At 37.1% G+C, this 13,559-nt stretch overlaps 2 protein-coding genes across 3 annotated transcripts in view; both read right to left on the bottom strand.

The window, feature by feature from the left end:
• Nucleotides 1-4,194: 4,194 nt before the first annotated feature.
• LOC145769874 (peflin-like) lies at nucleotides 4,195-11,843 on the bottom strand. The gene is made up of 4 exons (XM_082581416.1): nucleotides 8,068-11,843; nucleotides 7,482-7,641; nucleotides 6,620-6,763; nucleotides 4,195-5,697 (listed from the first exon to the last, which is right to left on the bottom strand). Exons 1-4 carry the CDS (start codon nucleotides 8,089-8,091, stop codon nucleotides 5,468-5,470), a joined length of 558 nt encoding a protein of 185 aa, XP_082437542.1. The 5' UTR covers nucleotides 8,092-11,843; the 3' UTR covers nucleotides 4,195-5,467.
• Nucleotides 11,835-13,559, bottom strand: part of LOC145769873 (KICSTOR complex protein ITFG2-like) — a 24,084-nt gene continuing 22,359 nt past the window's right edge. For both annotated transcript variants that reach the window (XR_014289108.1, XM_082581415.1), the window contains 2 exons: nucleotides 13,067-13,264; nucleotides 11,835-12,329 (listed from right to left, as the gene is read on the bottom strand). Coding sequence is in view for 1 of the 2 variants with exons in the window: in XM_082581415.1 (XP_082437541.1) it covers nucleotides 12,279-12,329; nucleotides 13,067-13,264 (249 nt within the window). In the remaining variant the exon portion in view is untranslated. The remainder of the gene's footprint in view (nucleotides 12,330-13,066; nucleotides 13,265-13,559) is intronic.

Raw genomic sequence — 13,559 nt, 5'->3', positions numbered from 1 at the left:
TCTTTGCACGTGCGTCTCCTCTCAATGTACTAACGAACAAAACGAGACGATAAAGCAATATCATGTAGCCTATTATTGTAATGTTTAAAAATACTGCGTGAAATGTAGGCCTAGATATTGCAGAATAATGTCCAATAAACGATGGACAGCCGTGTTAGTAGGGGGGAGGGTGGCTAGTAGGCTACCGCCAGGGCCCACAAGAGGGGGGGACAACCGGTGCATTGCACCGGGGCCCGATGAGTTCAAGGGGGCCCGACAAAATGTCTAAATTCACGCGATAAAAAAATTGATTTCAACGATTATGCATAAAATATTGTTTTTATATTAGTTCCGTATGTAGAATGGGACCCCTTATGTGTAGCCTAGGCTATGCCCTTTTTTAAAATTACAGAATTTTTAATTTTTTGAGATTAGGTGGGCCCGACAAAATGTTTAAATTTGCGTGCTCAGGTCGATTTTGCATAAAATATTGTTTTTTATATGAATATTAGTTTTGTATTTTGAATGGGTCCCCTCATGGGTATGCCCTTTTTTAGAACAACAATATTTTCATTTTTTTGCATTCAGGGGGCCAATAAAATGTTTAAATTTGCGTGTTAAGGTCAATTTTGCATAAAAAATTTTTAATATTTTGAAGTTGGTATTTCTTATATGAAGTTGGTATTTCTTATATTGAAGTTGGTATTTCTTAATGTCATGAACAATAGCAATGCATTCGTCCTAAGTTTGCTGCTCTAGTCTCTGCAGATTTCAAGGTGAGAAATGGTATTGTATGTTAATGAGTCTATGGTTAATGTAAAGCTGGAAACACACATATGCAATGCTATGTCAGCCATGTCGGATAGTATTGCAATTTTTATCTTCGAAATGGCTGATTTTACCCACTAGATGCCATTTTTACAATCAGGTGTTGCCAGAGTTAGGAACGGTTAGAGTTAGGAAAAGTTAGGGTTTTGATCTTTGCCCAGGACTAAAAAAAATATCCAAAATTCTGTACAAGTTTTTGTTTTCAACAGCTATAAACTCTTCCTCAAATTAGGGCAGAATTCCATATCTGACAACGCTATTGAGGCCATATTTACACTATGTAGTGTTTTGTCATTTTACAGCATTTTATTTTTGTATATAACTAGTGTGTATCTGTAAATTTAAAGTTATATTTGCATACTGCATTGTTTGTGAAATAATGGAGTGTTAATACTTTAACCTAATTTATCCTTTGTAAGAACGCGCACTGCAAATTTTGCTTGTGATTGGTGAGATATCACGCGACATGTCGCGCTGGGGGCCCAGCAGCAACATCTGCACCGGGGCCCGGCAGGGCTCTTGGAGGCCCTGGCTACCGCTACTGCGAGGTATAGCTCCCTGTGATTGACGACTCTTTATTGGGAATGATGAGCGCGATGGAATTATGATCAGTAAAGAACCACAAAACATAATAGCCTATAGGCTAGATAGATAGCCTTCTTCTTCTTTTATTGTCGCACTTGATTCCAAGCATTGACTGCCTCGTGTATGAAAAGTTTCCAGGATTCTCTGTTGTTTGCTTTGTGTATTAGGTGTATGTTGGTGTTAGTTTTGTCGGTTTGTTGGTTTAAGTATGTTAATCTTTGTCTGCCTTGGGCACGCTTCCCTTCAATTTTGCCTGTGAGAGAGAGATGTTCTAACTTTCCTTTTCGCAGTACGTGTCCTAAAAATTGAAGTTGTTTTTCTTTGATATTTTTTAGAAGATTGTTTGTTTGTTTGACTTGATTTAAAACAGTTTGGTTGCTTTTTCTGTCAGTCCAGGAAATCCTCTGCATTTTTCGGAATGCCCACATTTCAAACCCATTTATTCTTTTATTAATTGATTTGGTAATTGTCCAGGTTTCTGAATTATATTTAAAAATTGGATAAATGTAGCACTTCAATACTCTGAATCTGGTTGCGAAAGATATGTTCTTGTTGCATAATATTGTTTTCATTTGCTGGAAAGAGGCTTTTGCTTGAGCAATACGTATATTGAACTCTTTATCATCTTTGGCGTCCCAGTTTATTGTTGTTCCAAGATATCGAAAGCTTTTTACTTGTTTTATAGTTGTTCCGTTCATTTTAATTTGACAAATTGGAATTTCATTTTCTTTTTTCTTTGTGATTACCATCGTTTCCGTTTTCTTTTCATTCATTTCCATTCCAAATTCTTTACTTCTTTCATTTACTTTGTTCAACAAATTTTGTAGTTTTGCTTCCGAATCAGCCACCAAGACAGTGTCATCAGCATACCTCAGGTTATTAAAGTTACTTCCCCCAACATTTACGCCAGCTTCATCATCAAGACATCGGAGAATGATCTCACTGTATAATGAAAAAAGGCTTGGAGAGAGCACGCATCCCTGTCTAACTCCTCTCTTGATGGATATCCAATCGCTGATATTGTGATTTATCTTTATTGCTGCAATTTGATCAAAGTAAAGGTTTTGAATAATACGTAGATCCTTGTCATCAATTCCAATGTTATCTAGCATCTCCAGTAATTTGGTATGTTTTACTCGGTCGAAAGCTTTCTTATAATCAATGAATGCGATGTACAGATCTTTCTTCATTTCAATTGATCTTTGAGCGATATTTTTTAATACAAATACAGCATTTCTTGTGCCGCGGTCTGGCATGAATCCGTACTGTTCTTCAGCAATTTCATCGTTGATTTTGTTCTTGATTCGGTTCATGACAATGCGTAGTAAAATTTTTGTAATATGTGATGTCAAGCTGATTGTACGTTTCTGTAAATATAGATCAGAACACAGTTTATCTACTAGCCCACCTCAAGGAACGCTTCTTTCATACAGGCCTACCGTAATCTCTGCATGTGAACGGCTTTCCACACATCCGAATCTCTTGAGCTGCCACAAAACTAGCAGCACTGGTGTGGCATGAGGCTTTCATACAGTAGCATAGCCTACATTGATTAAAAGATTCCTTACTCTGCTCCATTTTTACATCAGTTCCAATACTGGTTTCTTTCGCTCATCTCCTATTGATAGATTAAGCCTATCTTGAAGCAAATGCTCCATACCTGTTCTGAAAATGTCTTCGGACGTCATATGTTAACCATATAGGTAGCTAGGCTACTATGTCCAGTGCCGGTCTTAGGGTATTTCGGGCCCTGTGCGGAATATACTTTGCGGGCCCCAATGACAATGATCCAATTCAATAGCGTAGCTAAGTATTTTGAAAGGGGAGGGGGTGGTTTGACGGTCGGCGGGCGATGCCTGATGGCGTGTTCGCCGAAGGTGACACCCAGCGGCGGGGGTCTAAGGTGACTTCCCCCAGAACATTTTGAACAATTACTGTGAATTTGGGGCATTCTGAGAGCATGTTCAACAAAAATTGGGGTATGAAGATTACTGTAAAATGGTGCTGTCCGCTGTCAACAAAATCGAATTTCGACCATTTCGTCCCCTGAAAAATTCGAGAGAAATTTTGAAATGTTTACGGCAACTCCGATCAGCGACTTCGGCTCTGTTGTTTGTTTTCTCGATCTTTTCAGGGGACGAAATAGGTTGCACCCGTTGAGTCTCTATGTTTTCTTGTTACTATATCTTTTGTTGAATTTTTCCATTGGAAATGACAAAATTACTGCATTTTCTACGTAAATTGCGGGCCCTGTGCGATCGCACGCTTTGCACACCCCAAAGACCGGCACTGCTATGTCATACATTGTTTTTTCGTTGTGATGGTCAGAAATAAAAACAAACTGAACTGATGCCAACATCACTTGCATTACGGTAAATGCAAAGCAACTTCATTTGTCCATGCTGATTGAATCTTCCGTTTTCGCCTAAAACCTTTCTTTATTGATTTGTGTAGAGCTACCGATAGAAAGCTTTAAACTCACCGGATTAAGTCAAAACTTGAATAGTAAAAATTGTAAAAAAAAATGTAGCATATTATTTTCTGAAAGAGTATCACTCACTGAGAGTTCATTGTTTCATTATCTTGCAGAAGTAGTCAACAGGGCTTTGAGACCGTTTTATTTTCCATTATAATAAAAAGTAAACGCAAATTTAAATTCAAGGTTTGTCCAATCTTAAGAGAGCCGCTTCAGAGGAGCTAAATATAGCCGCATGCAGTTCCGGAGCCGCAGGTTGCCGAACCTTGTTAGAATAACTTTTTTGTGTGATCTTAAAAATCAATAACATCAACATCACTTTAGAATTGACTTTCTCGAGGCATTCTTTTAGAACTCGCTGCCTACTGTGCAAAGCAATTAGTGGCAACCACTGCATTAAGCCACAGTTGATGTGATATGTGTCTTACAAAAGTCAATTAAAAGTCTCATCAAGTTTGGTCAGTGATTTTCCGATGATAATGTATTTCGTTTCACGTCTCTTTCCACAAAAACTCGCAACATAACAGCAGCCAAACGTGGAATGGTCAAGAAATAACAAATCGAAAATGGTGTCCGACGTTTTTTCGTAAACAGTTGTTCGTAAAATTAATTCTTCGGAAAACAATTCTTCATAAAGCATTTCTTCGTGCATGCAATTGAGAATTGATGTATACCAAGAAATGCTTTACGAAGAATTGTTTTAGGGATTTAATTTTACGAACAACTGCTTACGAACAATATTGTTTTACGAACAATTTACTTATAACCATCGAAAATACTACATGATTTTTGATAAAATTACTACAACAGCCGTTAAAATACTGTCAACACAGAAGATCAGAAGTCCTGCTATCCATTCAGTCTTTCACTATTAAAGCATTAAGTAATTCAAATAATTTGACGGAACATCCAACTGACCACATTATGATTCATGCACAATGGACAAATAGTAAAACATGCAAGTTGAAACCAACAAAATGAACACATTTAACACCTTAACTTTGCAAAGCCATTTTTATATTTCGCAAAAAAGAAAAGAATAACGAGCAATGTTAGATATGAACTTAATGTTCGTAGCAGCAGTATGCTGAGAGGTAGGCCTACGCAGCTTTACAACCAATGTTGTATCTTTGAACGTGTTTATTGCTTAGGTTATTAACTTACTTCTAACAATGATATAAGTGGTTTGATATTCTTCGATTGATTGCATGACTAGGAACCGAACCCATTAACAAGTCAATTAAAGTTAACTGGAGCTTAATTATATTGCTAACACTTCAACAAATTTAATTTAAGCATCTAGGTATATTTTTTACTGCAACAGAAATTACGTTTCCTCTTCAAGAAGACACTTTACGAAGCTCACAATCATCATTCCATTCAACAATAAATAGTTGCTTCTCATCAAGTTGCAAAAAAATGTTATTGTGTTCAAACTTTAGCATTAGATAATGACAGTTCCAATCATGTTGATTGTATATTATATAAGCAAAAGAAACAATCTAAATAGTTATAAGAAACATTGTTTCTTCGTGTGTCACAATCCAAATACAAAAAGAAAAAAATATCGTCAAAGCAACAGCCCGAAGTTTTTCAGATTCAAGGCTTGACGCTTGCTACAGCAAGACTCATAAAATCTTCATAACCAATTTGTGCATTGCCTTTCATTTGAGTATCTCTCTGCTTGAATGTAGCGGTTAAAGATTGCATAACCAAAGAGCAGTTGATAAAATCTTCAAAAGTTAGTTGCCTTCGACCAGTGACATCGTATCGCCAAACTGCGGTCCGGACAAAATTCGGTGAAACATTGAAACCCATTCGGGAAAAAGCTGAAAAATAACAATTTTCGATTGGTGAGTTCAAACTGGTAAATGCAACCCATGTTTTGTTGCATGGATACCAACAGTCCGACACATGCTTCTGCCTCATTTTTGGGTGATGAATTCAAACCTAGATTTTTCTTAAAACTGGAGATTTTGCAATTTAGCCTTTCATTCTAGCAAGTTTTACACTCTTGATGCAAAATGACAGGGTATGTTTTGTCATTGCCGTGCATGTGTATATTAGAATCGTAAATAGTGTTTTTTATGTGAGTCAGACAGTTCAACCCAAGTACAAGACAGATAGAAACAACGAAGTATTGAGAAATTGATTGTTTCCTCACAATCATCTCAACTAAAAAAGTTATTCTATTTGGAAAAGATGTCCACCAGTAAAATTCCAGAACTAGAGGAAAGCCTAAACCTCTCCTTGGCAAGCTAAAAGTAAGGACTGAAGTTCTCACTAGTAAATATTAGCAACCAAAATAAGGTTTATGGTTGAATTTTGACAATGCATGCCTCATGATTTAAACGCTAACTATATAACTATCCAACCGTCAATACTGTAGAGTAGACTGCAGAGTCGATTTTAAAGCGGGCAAAGCTTGGGTCCGCGGGCTACACGCGACAACAACGTAAACCCAACGCCCTGGAAGCGACGTCATATCTTCATCAGCATTAATTAAGTATTTTCACTATATGACACATTGAAGCCAATGCCATTCAATGACGTGTTACAATTGAGGGAAACCTCTTTCGCAATACAAACCCACCCTATTATTACTATCTTTGTGTTATAATAATAATTTATTGAAATACCGTACATAAATAATTACTGGATCTATTTCGAATCAGAAAACTAGAAGACACCTGCAAAATTCAAGTTGTGACAAAGTCATACCACTCAAATATGCTTAAAATTTATACTTACCGGTGTGGAGTTCTTGCTCATTAATAGCACCAGACCTGTCTTGATCATATGCTGAAAATACATTTCTCCATTGATTGATGTAATTCCAAAGTGAGCTGAATTCGTTGATGTTGATCGTGCCAGAATAGTCTCGATCGAACAATGCTGATAAAAGGAAATGCATTAGAATAATATACTGCAAAAGCATGCGTACTTGTAAAATCTTCCACCGGTGGGCTGTGTCCAGTGTGTTAAGTTTATTGTAACAAGGCACAAACTAAAGTAGTTATTGGTGAAAGAAGTGGACATTGGACAACATATTCTTTCTTTCCATTTCCTTCACATCATAATCTTATGGAAGCTCGTCGCCATTGTGGAGCAACACGGCTTATCTTTTAGCTGAACTATTTGCAAACAAGCGTCATTCTGAAGAGTTACAATCTAATCTAATTCAACAGCTCAAATGTATCCCAGTGAGGCGATCAGCAACAGCACAACGAAAATAAAGGTAGTCATGGTTAACAGATTGCACGATAATAGGCTTTTTTGAGCAAAACGTTCTCACATAAGTCGTTTTTCTCCATACAATACTTCCACAGGCATAAGGGAAAGACACTTTTACATAGAAGCTTTTTGACAAAACTAACGTTTTCTAAACTTTTATTATTATTTAGCATCAACGCATTATAGGAGTAATTTCCGTAATGAAAAGGCAGTCTCCAAAAAACTTCATACAGAAAATATCTTAAAAGCTCCTGAAAAAAGAAACAAAGAAAAAAATGCAGACTCCGAATCAACGGCGAAAAGTTACCCAGGAAGCGTACTAACCAATACATAAAACTATTTTGTTGCATAGTGTGATCTGCATACCACAATAACTTACCAATCATTTGATAACATGTCGCTAATTTGAATCTTGACCAATCATTGTTTGTCAAAGCTTGCTGTAGTTCATGAGCTGAAATCTGTCCACTTCGGTCTGCATCCACCGAATGAAACCACGCTACAACAGCTGGGTCAATTTGAGGTGCTCCAAAACCAGGCTACAACAACAATATACTGTACACAAAATGGATGGAAACTTAATTAAAAGGTTCACTACTGCCAGAAACGATAATTATCCTGATGAAAACTCAAACTTTTCAGTGTTCAGATTGAAAAGTAATAAGTCTGGATGATTTGGAATGGACATCTTTGTATTGGACAATATTGATCTGTAACAAATATCACTGATGCAAGAACATTCCATGTCACCCGGAGTTTGTAAGTGCAGTTAAAAATGTGAAAAATACAAGAAAATTAATTTTTGTAAAATAAAATTATCATTTTAACTGTAATAATAAAAGTGAGGTGATAATTGACAAGTGATTTAGTCGTAAGTACTGTAATGCTGGAGAAGTATTCAGAAAGTTGTAAGAAATGTGGGCTATCCAAAAGGTAATATTGTATAACCTAGTTCATAATATTACTTGTTGTTGTCCATAATAAGCCATCTTTCAGCAAACAAAGTAAATTTTATAGCAAAACTCTGCTGACGCAATTGTACTAATGAAGTAAATTAAATCACAATGACTACTGTTCTGTGACTTTAATAGTTGTTTCACCCTTAGTGAGGTATTCAGATAGTTCTGAAAAGCATGAAAAATAAGCTAGTAATATTGGACAAAAGTAAAACAATGAATTCCATTGAGTCGTTTCACTTCAAAGACCACGTACAAACTATGGCCAACATTACATAAAGCCGCTCGGCTACTAACACCAACCACGATGAGGTTTGCAAGAAAACAGATTAAATTACTGCCAAAACAGTATTCATATCCAAAAAACTGTCAACTACATGTTCAAACAACTGCCGACCAGTGTTTTAAAATTATTTCTACTTTTCTCTCTAGTAAATTTGCTAAATTCTGCCAAAAAAAAAACAGGATATTTAGATATGACCCTATCTTGTGAGCGATTTCGTTGTCCTTACCAACATTTAAAAAAATATTCAAAACTTGCTCATAGAAACTATTGCCAAGCCTGGAAATAAACATAATAAACAGATTTTCAAAATTTAAATACAGGCAAACCGTTGTTTTAGTTGCCTAACAGGCGAACAACTGACAGATTTGTTGAATTTGACAAGACAACTGTTAATTTGGCAACCCAGATACCCACACCAGTGCTGGCAGATTCTCACAAAATTTGCACATCAGGTGAAAAAAACAATCTTAACTTAATGGAAACAAAAGTATCTTTAATTCAAGGGTCTCAAACACGCAGCCCATGAAGACTTTCAAAATGCATCGCGGACATTGCGGCCCGCGATGCATTTATAAACTTTGAAATAAGTAACAATCACAGTAGGCTACATATTTTTATAAATTTATAAAGATAAAATGCACTGTAAAATTGCTCAAACAATCTGAAGATGCCTATCAAACTTCACAAAACTTTTTAGCACTACTGTCCAGCCACGGTACACGACATCTGGGCGAAACCCTCTTGGGCGAGACCATCTGGGCGACGGTAGCGAAAAGACGGTGGTGATCTATATAATTTATCTAGTTGCTTTGGGGAGTCACGGTTTATCGTGAAGAGAAACTCCTCAGAAAAGAGACAAACGAAGACCTCCAAAGAGGAAGGGCCAAACAGTGGTTGATGTCAGTTATAAACGCTCCCTAACCGTTATCGAAACTTGTCAGTCGCAATACCGATGCTGATGGTGCATTCTGTTGAAACATTTTTCGGTACAAGCGACAGGCAGCAGAATCATCCGGCCACCACCACTTCGACTCCAGCCACCCGCACTTGCTGTTGTTTCTCTGGGCAAGAAACTTTACGATAATTGCCTCTACCCAGTGATCGATTTCGAGTAATGGGTAGTACCAAATTTAAGTCATAAGTAGAGTAGACAACCGGAAACAGACATTGCCGTCGGCTGCAGCGTGGGTCAGGTGTACCTCGGAAGGGGTACACCGATGCATAGCGCTCAAGTCCGCTTTCCCGCAATGCAGGATAAAGATAATAAAACAAACAAACAAACAAACAAAAAAAGTTCTGATTCCGTGTGACTTCAAGTCTTAAAATGTAATGACTGTCCGTCACAACATGTTCTGTAAACTGCTGATGCGCTTACGCAGCGTCTAGACTAGAGCATTCGAATTAAAAAAATATCAGTTGACATTCAGTAGTTGACGTCATAATTTTAACGTGGGTAGTTAAAATAAAATCATTTACTGCAGAAGTAGCTACTGATTTGCGTGTGGTTAGTACAACAAGCTGTGTCCTCTGCTACTGAACGTTAACGATAAAAGCTTCACGATAAGCCGTGATGCCGTAAAGCAACTAGATAAATTATGTAGGTCACCACCATCCCGAATGGCTAAACTTTCGCTACCATCGGAATGGCCGGTTTCGGCTGGTCCGATTCGGCTAGTTCCCTATTCGGCTACAGTTTTGAATTGTATTTTATTCCACAATATCGTTTCTTTTGCATTCCGACAAATAAATTGAAATGAAATTTAGCGCAAAATGTTTGAACTATTAAATTGAAATGTTTGCTCACATAAAATCGACATGTATCTTATGTCACCGTCTGTATGCAAACTTAGAATATATTAGAATCCTCAACTACTACAAAATTCCAAATCCAACGACGCCTTCTGTTTATTTAGAAAATGTTGTATTTTATTCCACAATATCGTTTCTTTTATAGTTGAAATTATCGAAGCTTTAGATGAGTGGTACAATTTTGGTAATACAATTTTGGTAAAGAGGTTAGATGAGTGGGGTTTAGACCTAACCACTGAGATCTTAAATCATATTTATGACACCGGAAACATCCCCCAGAAACGATATTGTGGAATAAAATACAAAATACAATTCAAAACTGTAGCCGAATAGGGAACTAGCCGAATCGGACTGTAGCCAAATAGGGAACTAACCGAAACGGACTAGCCGAATAGTAGCAGACGCCGCTATCATCGCCCACATGGTCTCACCCAAGAGGGTTTCGCCCAGATGTCGTTTACTGGTCCAGCCATGTCATTGCGCGCGAGAAACTCGTATTGTTACATTACATTTACTAACATTTACTGTGTCCTTATCGCAATAGTAACCTTGGCATTTGCCGAAGCCAGTTCTTAAAGGATTTAGCTTGTCCGTGCTTTGAAAAGTTGATTGCTAGAGTCCGTCGTTTCATTTGCGATCTGACGTTCTTGGCGTGTGCTTACTACCTTTTCTATAGCGTTTTAACTGTGTTATTTTGTTTATTGCCTTCTTATTGTGTATTGCGGCCTTGGGTTAATGTACAAGTGTTCATTTGGCTCTCAGAGCAATTTGAGTTTGAGACCCTTGCTTTAAATCATTCAACATCACTAAAAATACCAATAAGATAACTAAATATGTTACAATGCTACAACTAAATGTGTCAGTCCTGTATTGATATATTACACTGGTCAACAAAAAATTTTTTTTTTTCTTGCATGGGCTTTGAGAACTGATTTAGGGTAACTTTGGGGTGCTGAATCCGAATTTGACCTCAGATTTATCCTACCACGTCAGGTTTGTGAGATATGATAACAGCAAATTGCTACTTTTGTCAAAAGTGGAAGATTTGGCGTTGCGTTTAACACCAACATATGCAGTGCTATAACGAAAGGTTAGTGTTAGACAGGCCAAAACAGCTTAAATAAGGTTACTGTACAAGCATTGCCATAGACCTGTTTAAATCTTTGTGGTTTCATGCAAAACGTTGACGGGGGTCGGTTATACTTTTAGCCTCCCTTTTAGCTTGTTACTACTGCATGGTTAATAATGTTGCTTAGAAAACAAATTGGTATCAAAATTATAGTTGGTGGGTGTATTTCAGCTACTTATGTACTACATGGCCTGGATTTCTGGATATAGCACAATGTGAAACGCAACGTCAAATCTTCCACTTTTGACAAAAGTAACAATTTGCTGTTATCATATCTCACAAACCTGATATAAATCTGAGGTCAGATTCGGTTTCAGCACCCCAAAATTACCCTAAATCCATTGAAAAACTCCATGCAAGAAAAGTTGTGTTGACCAGTGTTATCAATCAATCTCGATTGAGAAATATAAATACTGAAAAATAATAACCGAGAAAACAATTATATATCAATCTCAGTGTATCCGAAAAGACAAACGACCATACGGTCTATAAATCAGCTTCCACCTTGCATGATTGATGCTTTATCAGTGTAGATTATTGTGTTGAAACACAGAACATGTACAATAGATGACAACATATTGCACAAACACAAAGAAAAACATCGCAACATTGAAGATAGAATGTCTCTGCAGAAGGAGACATTGAATACCGTACTTAATGCGACTATTAAAGGCGGCTAGCTACTTATTTGCTGGCGATATCACCACAGAATGAATGTAATTGAGATCGCTTTGAACAGCACCGATTGTTTCTCTTGGTAGAATCTCTAATGAAAGTCGATGGATTTTGATTGCATCCACTTCAAACACTTTCGCAAACACGGTGAAATGAAGCGTCTAAGCTTCTTCAAAGTTCTCCGCTGTGAAGACTTCTATTGGAGAATTCCGGCAACCATTTCGTAAATGGTATTTTCCTGATCATTCACTTTCCTTGTGAGGCTTTGTGGTACAATACTCAGTTTGCTTCAAATAACCACGTTCTCTTTTTTTCAAATGCTTAGTTTGCATACGAACCATCAAGACAGCTTCGTAGAAATTTTCCCTTTTCCTACAAAAACATATCCAGAAGAGGGTTGATTTTCAAAAACACTTTAACAAGAAGTGGAAACATTATTCTGACAATCTCGGTGACTGGGCCTACGTCAGTGGTTCTCGGCTTTCTCGTGACTGGGCATCGTCGCTCACACGACGATGACGAGTGGTTGAAAGCATCTACATTCTACAAGTATGCGAAACAGCCAGGGTTAAGCTCTCAAAGAATTATTACAAGCCCAAGGATAAATTTCTTACAATGAATTTTGTCATAACCTGCAAGTGCAAAACCAACATAGGTTTACACGAGTTGGATTTAACAAAGGAAAGATCACCCTCGGATAATACTCTTTTGAAACATCATCTTGAAGATTAGTTATGTGCTGTATCTATCAAGTTCCAAATCGACTGAAGAAACCTGGTGGCTTAGTCGTCGAAGGGACTAGACTAGAACTAGATATTAAACATTTACATCGACAGGCCACACTCTCAACATGAGAATCATGGCCTGTATAACCGAAATTGGTTGATGATGATTATCACGTATATGCAAATAGGTTATCACAATCCCGTCATATTATCATTTCAAGTTCTACCACATGGACCCGTTCATGCTTTTTCATTGATAAACAGCCCTACTATTTTCGCTTGGTCAAATCACACTTAACTGTGGATATAACTATTGTCGCAGGTATTTTCGAGTTTGTAATTATTGAACTTAAACTCGACAATTTTAGAATATTTGCTCATTACCTCCATTGTCGTGAAACCTTGCTTTCTGAATTCCTCTCCGAAATAGTCATCGGAATCGGCTAAAGTAACAAGGTCAGTAGATCGCAGAAAAGGCAACTTGACGTCATAATAGAGTGTAAGCTTGTTGTAGAAATCGACGTATACTAAACATGGTACATTGTTTTTTTCGTCGATCGAATATTTCCCTGCGTGAAATGCCTGCCAACAAAATATAATTCTTATCACAGAGGTAAAACTAATCTTTTTGAACCAACACAACTCTTCTCTCAGGACTTACGTAGGATGGTAGACGATAACAGAAAAGAAAAAAGTTCAGTTAATTTATGTGTTTTCATAATTAACATAATTAACTGAATATCGTAAAAAGAGAGTAGTAACACTGATAGTTACCGACACTGTTTGCTTTGTAAAGCGCTTCCAGCGCTCTATAAACATTAATACATTATTAATAATGAATAATAATGAACAATACAATTCCCTATATTGAGTAAAT

This window comes from Aplidium turbinatum, chromosome 5, assembly GCF_918807975.1.
Source record: "Aplidium turbinatum chromosome 5, kaAplTurb1.1, whole genome shotgun sequence".
In the NCBI taxonomy this organism is placed as follows: Eukaryota; Metazoa; Chordata; class Ascidiacea; order Aplousobranchia; family Polyclinidae; genus Aplidium; species Aplidium turbinatum.
Note: the sequence above shows the minus strand (reverse complement) of the source record. Positions and strands in the feature narration are given on the sequence as shown.

Coding starts and splice junctions, on each gene's coding strand:
- LOC145769874 (XM_082581416.1), bottom strand. CDS start 8,091: ATGGCTTATTATGGACAACAACAA. Junction 6,764..7,481: donor GACATGTTATCAAATGATTG/GTAAGTTATTGT, acceptor TCCTTTTATCAG/CATTGTTCGATCGAGACTAT. Junction 5,698..6,619: donor TGAGCAAGAACTCCACACCG/GTAAGTATAAAT, acceptor GTTATTTTTCAG/CTTTTTCCCGAATGGGTTTC.